We start from the raw sequence: 16,997 nt of genomic DNA, 5'->3' as shown, positions 1-16,997 counted from the left end.
GTGTTAATGTGCCCCGGCCCAATAATATTATCTTGGATTCTGGAAAATGCCCTAGAAAATCTTGGATGCTGGAAAATGCCCTAGAAAATCTTGCTTATACAATAGACGTTCGTCGCTGTCCATCTTTTCATGTGCATGAGCGCGTAGCTGAGTTGGTAGAATAGTTGGGTTCCATTGCGAGAATTTAGGTTTGATGCCTTCAAGTTGCACGAAGGGGGTGTGTTGTGAGCCGATGGGTAATCAACCTTCCCACTGAGAGACAACTGCAAGTGCCCATTGCCTAATGGTCACTGTCAATAGTGCCACGAAAGCAGATGAGTTGGCAAATGCTGCCACGTGGGCCTAGGATTTTCAGCGTGTGTAAATAAATGCAAAAAGGAAGAGAGAGAGACGGATACCTATTGGCGCAGCCTTATGCTAAGCTCCTGGTTTCTTCTTCTGGTTGAGTAGTTTAGTCTCGGACCGACTTAACGTTACTGCTTCCCCTTCAAGGTCAATGTCTTTCTTTCTTCTGGAGCACGAGCGAACGCCATAAGAACTATCCATCGTGTGCAGCGCGTAGTCTTTTTGCAGAACGCTTAGAAACCCTAGTCTGGTATCCCTATCAGCGTTCAGGCGCCAGAAACCAAAAATTTCTCACGAACAACAGAGATATTATATGCAAGGCCGGGTCTTCTGCCCTTGATTTTGAAGCGATGGAGGCCGATGCGACCCTTGTGATGCCGTCCTCCTCTGCAGATCACCCCTCACAAGCAGACATGGTTGTCCAGGTTAGTTTGCTTTTCTGAAGATGCCGGCATTGCATTGCGCTTGTGTAGACATGTGATTTGGTATGTGTATCGTTCTCTTCTTGGGCATCCAGAACTGTAATTTGAACAAACAAAGACGCCATAGCTCATATGTGAGATCTGGTTTGATGCGCCGTTCACGGCTTGGGATTCAATCATCAGATTTAGCTGTTTTTGTGAACGTTGCTGCTTCATTTAGACTTAAACCACCTTGCACGATAATTTTCTTTTTTCCTTTAAACCATGGTCGTGTTCCCTGCAGAGACTCCTTGCGCAGGGGGTGCCTATGAATTATCTCGATGCCAAGCAAATGGGATTCGTGCAGTTCGTGAAAGAAAACAAAGGGATGTTACAGACTGTTGTAGCCGTATTGTTGCCAGGGGTAGAAGAAGCGCAACTGCCAGGGTTAGGTGAAGCGAAGGGAGCATGGCGTGAATATAAGCAAGGCTACAGGGAGGGAATCAGATGGGCACAATGGCTGATGTTTGAGGGGGAGCCTGAGGAAAAGCTGAAAGGTATACAGCAAGAGACAGGTCATATTAGAGGAGTCTGTGGAGCAGTCTGGGGATCCAGTGATATCGCTTACAGGTGCCGCACCTGTGAAAATGATCCAACTTGTGCTATCTGCGTCCCTTGTTTTGAAGCCGGCAATCATGTCAATCACGATTACTCGATGATCCACACAGGAGGGGGTTGCTGTGATTGTGGTGATATCACAGCATGGAAGGAGTCTGGGTTTTGCTCTCACCATAGTGGTCCAGGGCAAGCACCCTCTCTCTCTCAGGCACTGGTGTCTACTTTTGAGCCTGTAATGGAGGCTCTCTTGATTGAATGGGCGAGAAGACTTCGATCGGCTGCAATGGTTGCGGGAAAACTTGCCAAAAAGTGGAGCGATCAGGCAGTAGAAGAGAGAGTAGCTATTCAAACATCTCTAGCATTGGTTGAGATGTTGCTTAGCTTCTGTAACTGCAGTGAGAGCCTGCTGACTTTTACAGGTGGTTTGATGGCATCTGACAAGATTGGCTTGCTTGACCTTTTGCTCAAGAGTGAATGCTTCCTTCCAATAAAAGTTCTGAGTAAGTTGCATGAGCTTTTATTTAAGTTGATGGGGGACCCAAAATTTAAGTATCAATTTGCAAAGATATTCATCCGTCATTACCCGCATTTTGTACGCGATGGCTTGATTGAAGAGTTTGAATCAACTACTGGAGGTCGATCAAGAGAAAATCCTACACTTAGCAGCTTCTCTGTCCAGATTTTTACAGTCCCCACTCTTACTCCTCAGCTTGTCTTTGATTTGAGGCTTTTGGACATGCTGCTGGAAGCTTTGAAGGATGTGTTTCTTTCATGCACTGGGGATGATGGCCAGCTATTGGTATGTGCTCAGCCACTTGTTTTTTACCGATAGTTGCAAATTTCTTTTTCACTGGAACGTGTTAAACTTCAGCATGCTAAGTGCATGTAGGTGTAGTAATTATCATAAACTTGAAGCATGAGGTCACTCAAGCATATCTGCCAATGAAGCTTCAATATCGTAATTTACAGATGCATGTGACATACGGAAAAAGGGTCTATTTTGAATTTCATTATAAAAAACAGCTGGGCTTTTAAACCAAGTTTTACTGTGTGTGCAGGTAAGCAAGGGCCATTTGGCATCTAACTTCTATTATCGTATTGTTGATGACATCCGCTTTGTGTTGAGGCATCCCGAGGTAGCACAGTATGTGGCTCGAGAACGGTTGGATCTTTTCAAAGCTTGGCTTCATCTGCTAGCCTTTACTCAGGGCATGGATTCACAACGGAGGCAGACCAGCATTCATGTGGAAGAAGAGACAGAGAATTGGTTTACTGCCTATCTGCTGGAAGTGCAGATGGCTAGCATCCACTCATTGTTTATTGATGGAGCAGCTAAAACAGATTGTATGCTATCCATGGATGAGAAGCTTGCCCACCATTGGACTGACATTTCTTGTCGTGAAGACCTTGAGGATGAGGATGCTGTTCATGGGCATGCCAAGATTGGTCGAATTTCTAAGGAAAGCGACGTGTCAAGAAAGGTGGGAATGAGTGGTGGTTTGGTTCAGATGGATGTTGATTGCAGAGGGGGAGCAGGTGGGGTGGTTGGCCAAGGAAACAGCCACGTTTCCACATTTGTCGTGGTCCCCCAGAGAACATCCAGTGTTCCTGCTGCGCTTTTGTGGTTAATTTCTGAATGTGTTAAGGTGCTTGACATCTGGCTTTTACTCGATGCATATCGAACAGCTAAATCAAAGTGGTCAAGTTCGCAGAAAGGGGGAGGAGTTATGCAGCGAAGGGGGATGCATTTGAGAGGGAGGGGAGGAAGAGGTATCATTAGGGACTTGCATGGACATCCTTTAGATGATGCTGTTGGTGAAGTTCTTGACACAGATGTAAGCTCTACACTTGGAGAAACTTTTGGAGAATGGTTAAGATCCAATAGACGCACTAAGCCCGTTGATAGAAGTGAGGCTGGCCTGTTGCTTCCCTATGTTGATGCACATGAGGTAGGTGGCAATTCGTCACATCAAGAAAGCAGGGATGCTGAAGATGCGTCTGCTGATTGGTGGATGGGATCAGAGTTGCCAGATTCAGGTGCCAGTCTAGGATTTATTTGGAGTGATAAGGACTGGTCAGAGATTGATTTTGATGTTAGTCAACAGGAGATATCTTTTCATATTCCTCTGCATAGGTTTTTGGCTGTGGCATTGCAAAAGAGTTTGGAGACATGTTTTGATCTTGATCACAAGGAAGGCAACAAGAAAAGCTGGCACTGTGTTAATCACCTTGTTGGTGAAAAGGGGTTTTTGCTTCAACTATTGCCAGCATGTTATCAGGTGCCAAGTTTTGTATCTTTCCTCATGGAGCACCCTCTCCGGATTCAGGTTTTCTGTGCTCAATTTCGTGCTGGTATGTGGCGCAGAAATGGCCATTCTGTGCAAGCTCTCTGTGAAAACTACCATTCTGTCAGATGGTAAGTGCATTGGATGCTCTGCTTCTAGGTTGAGCTGTGTTCTTTCTAGGTTGAGTTGTGTGTCAGCTCTTTTCTAGCACTCTTAGTAGACAAGGTGAGTAAGTTGGTTAAGTTTTCAGTGTTAAAATCTCTTTCCATGTTCTGACTTTAGCCTATTCATGGCACGCTTGCTTTAGAGACCCGCTTAAGGGTAGGTTGTACCTTTCCAGCTGGTTCTTATAGAGGTAGATGCAGCCGTCATTTCATTTTCATTTCATTTCTCTCTCTCTCTCTCTCCCTTTCACAAGGATACCAACCGGGTTATCCGGTTAGATCTTCTTAGCGTCTACACCCATTGCACATGGATCACACCTTTGGAGCTCCCCACGAAGATGAACTTCTACAGAGATCACTTCCTCACACTCACTGAGGATGGATTCATCCAGCAGCTGGGCTACTTGAGTGTTCACATGTCCCATGCCATGCGGATTGCGATTGGCCAGATACGGGTTTCATCCGACCGCCTCAAAGTGGAGACAGGTAGAGCTGAGTGCATCTTCAGAGCCGGGAAGCTCATACGGAGACTCAGAGAGGAGAGGATTTACCGATTATGCCACACAAAGGTTGAGACGGAGGAGCATTACATACGCCGTTGCCGAGTATACTATGAGATCCGCGGGAGGTTTCACTGTCTATTTTGTGAGGGATTTGGTCCACTCTCCGGGATCATTGACTTCGAGGACCTGCGTTGCCTAGGCCTCTTCTTGCTCGAGCTCCGTAGACACAGGGACACCTTCTTGAGAGAGCTTTGGCCCCAGCCCACCCGCCCCCTCCCTCGCTAGCCAACCATCACTAGTTTGAGATCCTTTGGATCTACCTCGCCCGAGAGGAGTTACCTCGGACCGAGCCTCCGCACTCCAGCGTGCTCGACGCCCCGGCCCACTGTCGACCACAATCACCTCATCAGCTCCAAATCCAAGACATGCTCCACCGCCATCGAGCTACCTTTCCACATGACATAGCTGAGGGAGAACTCTCGGCCATACTCATTAACCCCATGCTTGATATTTTGGAGAGTGGTATACCATCTACTGGGAGCTGATGGTGCTCTCATGTTTCTATGTTCTTAGTAGTTCCATGATGAGTTTCCATGGACAGTTTTGTATCACCCAAGTGAGATAGCTATGTTTATGTTTTCTTTCTGTTTTGGCCTCTCGTAGACGTTAATATATCTTTCTTTCTTTCTTTCTTTCTTTCTCTCTCTTGAAGACCTTCTGGCTTGTGTTTTTCTGTTGGTCTACTTCCCCTATGGCTTCTGAGAGCTGGTCGACTGCTGTAGACAGCCCTTCAGGGGTGGTCGTCTTACTCTTTGAGCCAGATAGGTGGAAGATGAAGATGCAGAGTTGTACCGGGCTGATGTGAGAGTGCTATGGGCTGTCCATAGTTGTCTTGCATGTGCTTGATGCCTGTAATGCTCTCTTGTGTTGAGGATCATCATCAAATTCAGCATATGTTTTGTTTTGCTTTCATACTGTACTGGAAGAGATAGGTGCTAGCCAGTGGAGAGTCCTTGGGCACCCGTGAAGTTGTATTTGGAAGCAGACTCCTTTTTGGTAATCTAATCTTAAAGAGGGAGCGGGGGGGGGGGGGGGGCAGGGGGCAAGGGGTCAGCCCATCTTCTGGCCCCCATATTTCCTGTATTTGGCGTGCTTATGTGTTTATTTAGTTTTCATGATTGATAAAATTTCCGGTTTAAGCTGTCCTTCCGTTACATTGGTAGCAGAGCTTGGCTTTCTACAAAGCTTGTGCCTTATATGATGCTGGATATGGTTGTAAGGAGTCATTATCCGTGAGAGAAGGTGGGATTCTGAGGTAGCCCTCGTCCTACTGTCGCGTCTTGAAAGAGATTACTTTTGTTTTAAGTGGTAGTGAGCGTGTGGAAAGACTTCGTGGCCCTCCTGTCTGTGTAGGGGCAATGTTGCATCCTTGCCGTCTATTCAGTATCATACTTGGGAAGCTGGTAGAGAGCGATTCTGGGCACAAAAATTATTTTCTTTCTGAAAATTTGGTAGTTATATTATGGCCAGCTAGTGAAATCATATTGTGGAGGACTGTATAACCCATATTTGCCGCATGCAGGAAGAGGATAGAGACAGGGACCATGAGAGTAGAAGATCTTCATGCACTGTTGGTGATATCTCCACCTTCTAGATATGTTCTTGCTCGCAGAGTTCCATTTAGAGTGGAGGGTGTTGCATGGGAAATCAGACGTAAACCTGGGCACTGTCGCCATCGTAGACATGACAAAGAGGATGATGTTTTAAAGTGCCGAGATGCACATCACAGCAAGAAGGCCAAAGAGTTCGAGTCAAGGGACAAGGACATCAAATTCGAGAGCTATAATGGAAAGTTGGATACCACTAAGGCACTTGCTTTCATAAGGCAATTCGAAATAGCCTTTTGCACCGAGGACTGCACCGAGAAATCTATGCTCAGGCATGTGGGTATGCATCTTAAAGAGATTGCAAGTGATTGGTGGATCGCGATTCGCAAAGCTGTTGGATAGGACATCTGCTTGTACATGGAGTGCTTTCAAAGAGCAATTCTATGATCAATTTCTTTCTTCTCACTTCGAAAAGGATGTACGAAAGGAATGGGATTGGCTGACACAGGATGAAGGCGAGTCCGTTTCCTCTTATGTCTCAAAGTTTTGGTGGATTCTTCTCAAGGTCACACCTTCATGACGATTAGTGAGGACAAGAAGAAAAGAAAGTTTGAGTCAGGGCTGCAAAGGATCATTTAGAAGAGCCTTGGGAGTGTATTCCCACAACACTCTACAGGAGCTCATATATTCAGCTACTATTTTCTGAGGAGCTACATGGCAAGGGAGCATAAAAAAGACAAGAATTCAGCTCATACAAGAGAAAATTCAGAGCTGGCAATGAGCAGAAAAAGGGTGGACAACCACCTAAGTTTATGCCCAATGAGTCTAAGGATGCAAAAGGGGCCTCAGAAAAGAAGCCGGGGGGTAAAACGGATAATACTAAGCTGTCCAGACATCACATTTTTGATTGCATAAGAGAGGGGAAGTGTTTCTTATGTGGGAGCAAGGATGACATGAAATCTCAATGTCCCCATAATCCCAAAAGGTATAATGTGTAGGATGCAAAACCTAGTGTGAATGTTATACCTGATGTTCAAGGTAATACTGCACATGAATCAAAGAGTAGAATTCTATGCAAAGCATGGGGCAAGTTAAAGGATCAAACAACTTTATTCCTTTTTGATAATGCTTCCACGTATAACTTTATATCTATTCAGGTGGCCACTGCTCTTGGGCTAAAGCCCGAGGAATTGGGCATGGAATTTCATGGAGATGTTGCCTTTGAGGGCAAGGAAGTCAAGGTCACTCCCATCATCGGGAAGCTTTGTAACAGATTCAGAGATATTTGGATCATGAAGACTTCCTCGTAGCACCACTTATGGGATGTGATGTGATACTTGGGATGCCATGTCATCATCGTTTGGATCCCAAGATTTTGCACAAAGTGAAGAAAGTTATGTTTACTCACAGGGGTATGGATGTTTATTGATGCAGGTACTATTGGGAGTACCATACCCGTTGTAAGCCACATTTCTATTTCCAAGGCAATAAAGAAATCAGCTTGTTCTTACTTGGTCTTTGTACGTAATAATGTTGAGCATGATGTTGTAAATCCCGTAGATCAAGATAAGATTGATTTCTTAAGTGATTATGTTGATTGCTTTGCGGACTCTTTACCTGAATAATTACCCCCAGAGAGACCGGAGGATCATTGTATTGACATAACCCTTGGTAGCTCTCCTCTTAACTGACCTCCTTATAGGGTGAGTCACGAGTGTTGCCCAGCAGGAGGAAATTATGACTCAAGTCAATGATTTGCTTGAGAAGGGGTTGATAAGGCCAAGTTCTTCGCCTTATTGTTCTCCAGTGTTACTAGTGTAGAAAAAGAATGGGACATACAGAATGTGTGTTGATTACAGGGTCCTTAACAAGATTACCATCAAGAACAGGTTTCCGATTCCAGAATGGATGACATTCTTGACAAGCTTGAGAGAGCTCCTTGTTTGCGTTGCATTGATCTTAAGAGTGGTTACCATTATATTAGAGTGGTATCTCAAGATGTACATAAAACGGCTTTCAGAATATCATTTGAGCATTCTTATAAGGTGAATTTGGGCATGTTACTGGATTCATCTAGGTATATCATTTGTGCTATATGAATATTTAGTGGTGCCATTTGGTCTTACAAATGCTCCTGCCACTTTCAATAGAATGATCGATAGAATTTTTAGACCTCACCGCAAGTTCACAGGAACTTTCTTTGATGATATTATTATCTTTTCAAAGAGTGAGGCTGAGCATAAAGAGCATCTTGCCATTGTTTTTGAAGAGCTTAGGAAACACAAGCTTTTCATCAATGGAAAGGAGTGAATTCTTGTCAGAGATCCATTATTTGGGGCATATTGTTTTAAAAGATGGTGTACGCATGGATCTCGCAAAGATTCAAGCTATTAAGGACTGGCTAGAGCTTCAGAATGTTCATCAAATCAGGAGCTTGATTGGTATATGCTCTTACTATCGGCGATTTATTTGACACTTTGCTTTCTTGGCTTCTCCGTTGCATGATTTGACGAAGAAGAAAGTTGCATTCCATTGGTCCGATTCCGAAAGGACAGCTTTCCAAAAGTTGAAGGACACCATTATCTCAGGGCCTGTTTTTATTATTCCAGATTTGCATAGATCTTTTGTGGTCGAGTGTGATGCATGTGGAGATTGTTTGGGGGCTGTTTTGAATGAAGAGAGACATGTAGTGGCTTTTGAGAGCCGCCGCTTACAACATGCAGAATTGTATTTGCAGGTCTATGAGAAAGAGTTGTTGGCCGTTATTCATGCTCTTCAAACATGGAAGCAATATCTTTTGGGGGTTGAATTTATGGTTAAAACAGATCATTAGAGTTTACAGCACTTTCTCACACAGCCTAAACTCTTAGAAAAGCATCTAAGGTGGGAAAATTTCTTGTCCATGTTTCATTTTTAGATTTTCCATACTCCGGGCAAGAAGAATTTGGTAGGGGATGCTTTGTCACGCAGGCCTCAAGTGAAGGTCCTGAACAGTTAGGGTTAGGGTTTGGAGGTACTTCCAACAGAAACGTGAGAGGCAGAGAGAGAGAACACGACTAGCTCTTGTATTCAGTTATAATAAAGTGAAGTACAATGGCCACATAATGACGTGACCTAAAAGAAGTGTTCACATGTCCGGCCATAAAGTGTGCCAGGTGGACCAAATCACTTATAAACTATTAAAAGTGAAACTAAGCTAAACTGGGGGAAAAAACCTCCACTAACTGAAGTAAAAAGTGCCCTAGTAATCTACCGATGATCACTAGCACTCCTCTGGGTGCATACACAGCATAAAACCCAACAAACCCCCCTGGAGTGATATGTGATCACTGTACATCATCCACCAAAAGGAAACAAATTCAAAGCAGTGCGGAATGCTTCGAATTTCGGACGTGGTAATGCCTTGGTGAAGATGTCTGCCACATTTTGATCTGTAGGACAGTAGATCAGACTGATATCACCTGCCTGGAGTCTCTCCCGAACAAAATGATAGTGAATCTCAATGTGTTTCGTGCGAGCATGAAACACAGGATTCCTGGCCACAGCAATGGCACTCTGACTATTAGTATAGATAGGTGTAGGCTCCTCCACTGAAATATCCATATCAGTCATGAGACGACGCAGCCAGACACACTCAACAGTAGTAGTGTAGGCTGCTCTGTACTCTGCCTCACAAGACGAAGTGGCCACTGTGGTCTGTTTCTTGCTTAGCCAAGAAATACATGAAGAGCCAAGAAAGAAACAATTTCCACTAGTGGAATGTCTGGTATCAAAATCACCAGCCCAATCTGAATCGCTGTAAGCATATAACTGCATGTCACCCCCCTCAGGATAAAGCAATCCAAGAGACAAGGTACCCTGCAAATACCGGAATACACGCTTCACAGCTTGCCAATGTGACAATCGTGGGCTGTGCATGAATCTGCTCAACTGAGATACGGCATACTGAATATCTGGCCGTGTAGTACACAAGTAAATAAGGCACCCAACAGCCTGAGCATATGTAGTGGCATCAAAGGAAATACTGTCATCTTGTAGTGACAGTTTCATCCCAGGCTCCATAGGAGTGCTAATAGGCTTGCAATCCTGAAATTTAAACTTCTCCAGAAGTTTAGCAACATATCGAGATTGCAACCACCCAATGCCTCTGTTATCCTGCACAAACTGTATGCCCAAATAGTAGTGTACGAGCCCCAAATCAGACATGTCAAATGTCTGTTGCAGTATCTCTTTAAAAGCTGCAATTTTGTCATCATTTGATCCCATGAGCAAAAGATCATCTACATAAAGACTGATGACCAGCAGATCTTTCTCTTCTTTCTTTACATACAAAGTGGCTTCTAATGGATTGTTCACAAAGCCTTGAGTGAGTAGGAAAGCATCTATCTTTGCATACCAAGCTCGTGGAGCTTGTTTCAAACCATACAAGGCCTTTTTCAGCCTGCATACTTTCCCTTCATGACCATGTTCTGCAAAACCTATGGGCTGATATACATAAACTTCCTCCTTGAGGTCCCCATGTAGAAAAGCAGTCTTGATGTCCAACTGGTGAACAACCCAACCACGATGTGCAGCCAATGCAATGACACTCCTAAGTGTCGACATACGGGATGTAGGAGCAAATGTCTCCTCATAATCAATGCCCTTCTTCTGTGCATAGCCCTTTGCAACTAGACGGGCTTTGTACCTGTCAATGGATCCATCTGCATGTCTTTTCAACTTATAGACCCACTTAGTACCAATGGCTTTCTTGCCTTTGGGCAGATCAACCAAATCCCATGTTTGATTCCTTTTAATAGAATCAAGCTCATCCTGCATGGCTTTATTCCAATGCACATTGTCTCATGCATCCACAAATGAATCAGGCTCATCATCATCCTGTAAACTGGCTGCCATAACCATATTCAAATCCATGATGTGTGCATGCTCATTAGTCCTTGTCTCCCTACGAGTACGACCAGCAAGAGGACCCTCTAGATGGCTGTCCTGTAATGTCCTCAAATACCATCTAGGTATGTGTCTGACCTGTGGTGCCTGCTGCCCCATATTTGGCTCAACTTCTGGCTCAATTTGCTGCTGAATTTTTGCACCACCTTCATGATTGGCTGGCTGTCCTGTACCCTCATGAGTTGGATCACCAACTGTGGAATGAAATTCCATAGGTAGTAGACCTTCAAACACATCATTTTCAGCCTGATTTGCATCATAACCAGCCATGGATATTTCTGATTTTTCATCAAAAATGACATCCCGACTAGTGAATATCTTCTTGGATAGTGGGTCATATAACCGGTAGCCCTTGCTCTCACGGCTATACCCAACAAAAATGCATTTTGTGGCTTTATCATCCAACTTCCTCCTCAACTCTTTGGGTATGTGTGCATATGCAAGACACCCAAAAGTACGAAAATGTGATACCGAAGGCTTGCGGCCATGCCAAGCCTCAAAAGGAGTAATGGAAACCAATGCCTTTGCGGGACATCGATTCAAAATATGACAAGCACACATAACAGCTTCCACCTAAAAGATATGTGGTAGCTTCTTTGCCTTTAACATACATCTGGCCATCTCCATGAGTGGGATATGATATTCATATTCTTCCTGATTTGCTCGTCTTGTAGCAAGAGAGCAACAAGTTCCTGATACTTAAGGGGTTCAACAGCATTTCTCATGCTGAGGTTCAAAGAGGTATGAAAGGCCAAGTAAGATCTTGGCAAAGAGTTTAGGATGGTGGAGACAAGCTGTGTCTCAGGAATAATCTCATCCACATTGATGAGTTGCTCTCTCAAATCCTGCAGCTTGTTCAAGTGGCTAGACATATCATCTCCTTCATGCATTTTTTGATTTTCCAGCTCTCTTTTAAAAAACGAGATCCGAGCCTCATTACGAGCAGCATACATCTGCTCCAAAGTCACCCATGCATTCCGTGAAGAGCCAGCTGAACAAATATGAGGTATAATAGACCTCTGTACTGACAATGCAATGAGTGACAAGGCTTGTGCATCTCTGGCATCCCATGTCTTCTGAGCATTTGTTCTTTGAACAGGCAATGGCTGACCTGGTGCCTGTACTTGTTGTCCTCGTCCACGAGCACCCCCTTGGGGAGGAGTCTCTGGAGCCAATGGACCTGGACGTGGTTCATCACCACTAACAAAATCCCAAAGACCTTTTGCCACGAGCACATTTCTGAGCATAAAACTCCACAAGGAGTAGTTCATGCCGTCCAACTTGTCTTCCTTAGACAAATACGTGAATACATCACTCTGCTGTTGATTTGCCATTATGCCAATGCACAATGTTGTACCTGTGTATCAAGAAACCCAATAGCAAGAACCCTGAAAGCAACTGTACTTCACTGAATACAGCTAACCCAAATATGCCTGCACTCTCAATCCTCTGAATGTGCAACACAATGCACCACTGACTGAGTAGAGCAGCAAAAATGGCTTACATAGTGCCAAAATGCCCAAAAAATGCCCCCAGTTACTGCACCCAAAACCTTGCAAGAAACTTGTAGAGATTTCTTTTGCGAGAAAATCTGCGTGTATCTGCCAGAAAATTTTCACAAAGAAAAATGCCCAAATTTCAAAACTTGTAAAGCTTACCACAACTGTGATTTTTGCAGGTACAAGTTGACTGTAGGTGAACAGCAGTTCGAAGCAGGCGTAGCAGGTTTTGGTCTGCTGTACGGAGCAGGTACAATCGATTGTACGACGATTGTACGGAACAGGTACACGCAGCAGATGCAGTACGGAAACTGCAGTCGACTGGTTGACTTCAGATATGCGCAGCAGGTACAGTCGACTGGTACTGAACTGTGCAAGGCGAGCAGGTACACAACAGGTGTAGGTCGCCTGTACGGACAGCCGTACGTGCAGGATTGTACTGCTGTTTGCGCTGAAGAAGCTGCAGCTGATGGCGAGGACCAGCACGTACAGGGCAGGCATAGTGTACGGAGCAGGGCAGTAGCCTGTACGGAGTTGTGTAGTTGTCGGCGAACTGTACGGACAGCTGCAGGGTACGGGCAGTTACAGAAGCGAAGCTGTACGGGTAGTTGCATGCGAACCAGCTCTGATAGTACGGACAGCTGATGGCGACAGCTGATGGCGATGGCCTGTACGGATGGCTCTGATACCAAATGAAGGTCCTGAATAGTTAGGGTTAGGGTTTGGAGGTACTTCCAACAGAAACGTGAGAGGCAGAGAGAGAGAACACGACTAGCTCTTGTATTCAGTTATAATAAAGTGAAGTACAATGGCCACATAATGAAGTGACCTAAAAGATGTGTTCACATGTCCGGCCATAAAGTGTGCCAGGTGGACCAAATCACTTATAAACTATTATAAGTGAAACTAAGCTAAACTGGGGGAAAAAACCTCCACTAACTGAAGTAAAAAGTGCCCCAGTAATCTATTGATGATCACTAGCACTCCTATGGGTGCATACACAGCATAAAACCCAACATCAAGTGCATGCAGTGACTACCGCCTTTGGACACAGATTTTTAACTTATTTGGGGTGATTTGAATGATGGTACTGTTGTCCCATCTTATTCGTTTCGAGATGGTTTTTTGATGATGCAAAACCGTATTTGTGTGGTCCAAGAATTGCGCCAAAAGGTTATGGAAGAGTGTCATGCTTCTCCATATGTAGGTCATTGTGGTATTTTGGATACTACACAGGCTTTGGAAAGATATTTTTTTTGGCCAGCTTTACTCAGGGATATTGAAGCTTATGTTCGTGAGCGCCTAGTGTGTTAGAAAGTCAAGTTTGATAAGCACAAGACACCTAGTTTACTTTAGCCCTTACCCATTCCATAGGAACCATGGGAAAGCATTGCTATGGATGTACACTTTATTCTTGTGAGGAAAACAATCAAGCCAGAGCACATGGCAAAGTTATTCTTGGCTCAAATTTTCAAACATCATGGCATGCCCAAGTCTATTGTGGGAGATAGAGATCTTCGGACCACTAGTTTATTTTGGCGGGCATTGTTTGATAACATGGGCACAAAGCTGAGTTTTTCATCAACTTATCATCCCCAAACGGATGGTTAGAGTGAAATTGCAAATTCAACCGTAGTTGATTTGCTCAAGTGTTATGTATATGAGCAGAAGTGAGATTGTGAAAAGTATTTGCCATTGGTTGTGAGTTTGCATACAATAACACTGTGCATCCTTCAACTAATAAGGCTCCGTTTGAGATTTTCTATGGCAAGGTGGTGCTTCCACGGTCCACCTATCCTATGAACAAAAGATGAAATCTTTGCAGCAGATGAGTATGTCCGAGATTTGGATGTTGAGGTTCGGACAGCTATATAAAGATCTCAAGCTAAGCAAAAAAAGGCAACTGACAAGCACAGACGAGAGGTTATTTTCAAGGAAGGTGATTGGGTATTACTTAATGTCACGTGCATCCTGCACTTGGATGCCACGTAGACATATCTGTACAGAAGGTGTAGGACCTGGGATGGAAAATTGGTCCCATGTGAGCTCAGTCTGGGACGAGTCAGCTAGGGTTCCATTCCAATCGTCCGAGGTCAGGTGTGCATTGTCATGCACATGAGTCCAAGGTCAAGTGTGCATTGTCCTGCACACGAAACAGTGCCAGTCCGTGCTGTGAGTCTCCCTCTGGAATGATGTCAGTGGTTCTGTGTATCTGGTATGATAATGGATGCCAGATCACTGTGTAGACAATTAGGGTTTGCATATAGGAAAGGGCCAACCCATAGGGCTACCCCAAGGACACATGTGGGCATGGGGAAAGTGTAAGACCACCCATAAGGGCCAGGAAGGCCCTGGTTGTACCCACCAGCCATGGGAGGGCTATAGGACAGCCCTAGGGCTCTTGCAAGGGTAGCCGACTGGTTATCCGGCCCTAAGGGATTGTAAGGCAAGTGTGGGGTAGCCCATATAGGCTGCCCAGCAGCCAATCTATCATGCGCACAGTGCCCAGCAGCCAATTTATCATGCGCCTAGTGCCCAGCCCAGTGTGTAGTCATGCGCAGCATTTATTAGGATTTTATGCTGTATTTTCCGTCGTGGAACTTATTTGGGACAGCCGACTGTTGTAGAGCCAGCCGACTGGCTTTCCTGGAGGGTATAAATACCCAAGGCTCAGTTTAGTTCATTCATCTCATCAATCACCAAGTGCTGAAGCTGAACCAAGGACTAGGACATCCAAGAACAAGCTAACGCAGAAGGGGTGAAGGATTGAAGGTCAAGGGCAGAGATCCATCTCAGCCAAGAAGGTTCAGTCAGTCTTTTATTTCAGTATTTTACATCATTCTAATAAAAGCAAATACACCATTCGTGGTGGGGGCCCTACAGAGGGTATTCGGGATCCAATACTGCGTCCTCTTCTCCCTCTCTTTCTCTCTCTCTCTCTCTCTCTCTCTCTCTCTCTCTCTTTTCTGCACATCTATATTCAGCTTTGTGCGTTAATTTTCGTCACGTGTGCTGTTTTTTGAGCATTGAAGTTACCAATCTCCCCTGAAGCTTCCGCATATTACACTTAAGTTTGAGAAAGCACGTCTTCGGAAGTAGCCAAGCAAAGAAGACCGGTTTCCTAAGCTTTCAAATAGGTATTATGGGCCATTCCAGATCTTACAGAAGATAAATGAAGTGGCTTATAGATTGGTATTCCCCAATCACTGGAAAATATATAATTCATTTCATGTCAGCTCGTTGAGGACACGTGTGGGACCACCTCCTATGGACCTAGCTTTGGAAGATCCACCAGAGGTGGATGAACTTGAGGAGGCATTACAACCTGAGAAGATAGTTTTTCATAAAGAGCGTAAGCATGCAGGTGGCAAGCTAGTACGCAGGTATCTTGTGAAGTTTAAAAACATTTCGGCTATGGATGCAAAATGGATGGACGAGGATTATCCAGAGCTTCTAAAGGTCTATTTGCAAGCTTTTCAGCTGCGGTCAACTACTTAGAAGCAGGGGGGAATGTCACAAAATTCCTCACAGCTTCTGTTTTCTACTGTTTATGTGTGGCATATGGAGCTTGACATGACATACATGTATGGCTGGTGGAGCCTGACATGGTGTGTCTGTATGGCATATGGAGCTAGACATGACGGTACACGTATGGCTCATGGAGCCTGACATGATAGTACATGTGTGGCTTGTGGGGCTTGACATGGTGTACATGTATGGCTCATGGAGGTTGACATGATGTGATTCCTTGGGACTAGCTATCCTGGAGATCTTTTGTATTTATGTTCTGGGAAGGTTCCGGAAGGATCATGAGCCTTGGACATTTTAGCTGATACAACTGAGTAGATGGGTGTTTCTTCCAATCTAGCTGCACTCATGTGTGTGCATGACTTTGATTTTATATTTGGATGACTTGTCTTGTTTGCCTGGACAATGCTTGAGATTATTGCTTGTGTTGTCTCTGGGACCAGGGATGCCTGGGCACCCTGTGGACATGTATGTGCACATGTGTTTGGGGCTGACAGATGGTCTACATGTGTTTTGTAGGTGGTAAGTGTCCCTGAGAACCCAATTTACAGCTTTATGATTTCACATACTAAAAATTATGGGTGCAGGTTCACACACACTTATAAGTGACCGGACAACTTATAAGTTGTACACACTAGACATGACTTATTTAATACACGTGGCGGCCAAGAGACGGGCTCTGGATAAGATTTGGGCCATTTGCATGTAGGTGCGGCAGTTGCATATGCCGGGGATTGATGCCAATCATGTGATACTCTGAACTTGGCTTTCTGCTGGGACTTGTACCTGTGTGTGTACTCTCGGAAATGCTTGGAGGATTGGTGTTCTATTAGGTTTGGTACCTCGTGTACTTGCGTGAAGTACGTCTATTTTGGTATAGTTTCATGAATGGGGATTGTCCATACTAGTGCTATATTGCATAGCATGCGTATGTGCTTGCTTGCAACTGAAATTGCATGTTTTCATACTTGCATGACCAATGTGTAGTTTTGGGTAAGGGGACGCCCGCCCGTGAACCGTGCGTGTAACTGTGTGCTGACATGGTTATGTGGCATGTGACAGGTGGTAAGTATTGGTCATAAACCTAGCTTTGGGAATTA

The 16,997-nt window shown here is 44.6% G+C and overlaps 1 protein-coding gene across 5 annotated transcripts in view; it reads left to right on the top strand.

The window, feature by feature from the left end:
- Window positions 1-383: 383 nt before the first annotated feature.
- PRT6 (proteolysis 6) overlaps window positions 384-16,997 on the top strand; it is a 120,371-nt gene continuing 103,757 nt past the window's right edge. For all 5 annotated transcript variants that reach the window (XR_015265026.1, XR_015265028.1, XR_015265027.1 and 2 more), the window contains exons 1-3: window positions 384-770; window positions 1,051-2,163; window positions 2,423-3,780. Coding sequence is in view for 1 of the 5 variants with exons in the window: in XM_086792439.1 (XP_086648565.1) it covers window positions 696-770; window positions 1,051-2,163; window positions 2,423-3,780 (2,546 nt within the window). In the remaining 4 variants the exon portion in view is untranslated. The remainder of the gene's footprint in view (window positions 771-1,050; window positions 2,164-2,422; window positions 3,781-16,997) is intronic.

Source organism: Cibotium barometz, chromosome 58 (assembly GCF_041138505.1).
Source record: "Cibotium barometz isolate CiBa-2024 chromosome 58, ASM4113850v1, whole genome shotgun sequence".
NCBI classification, from domain to species: Eukaryota; Viridiplantae; Streptophyta; class Polypodiopsida; order Cyatheales; family Cibotiaceae; genus Cibotium; species Cibotium barometz.
This window is presented reverse-complemented; position numbering and strand designations above follow the sequence as displayed.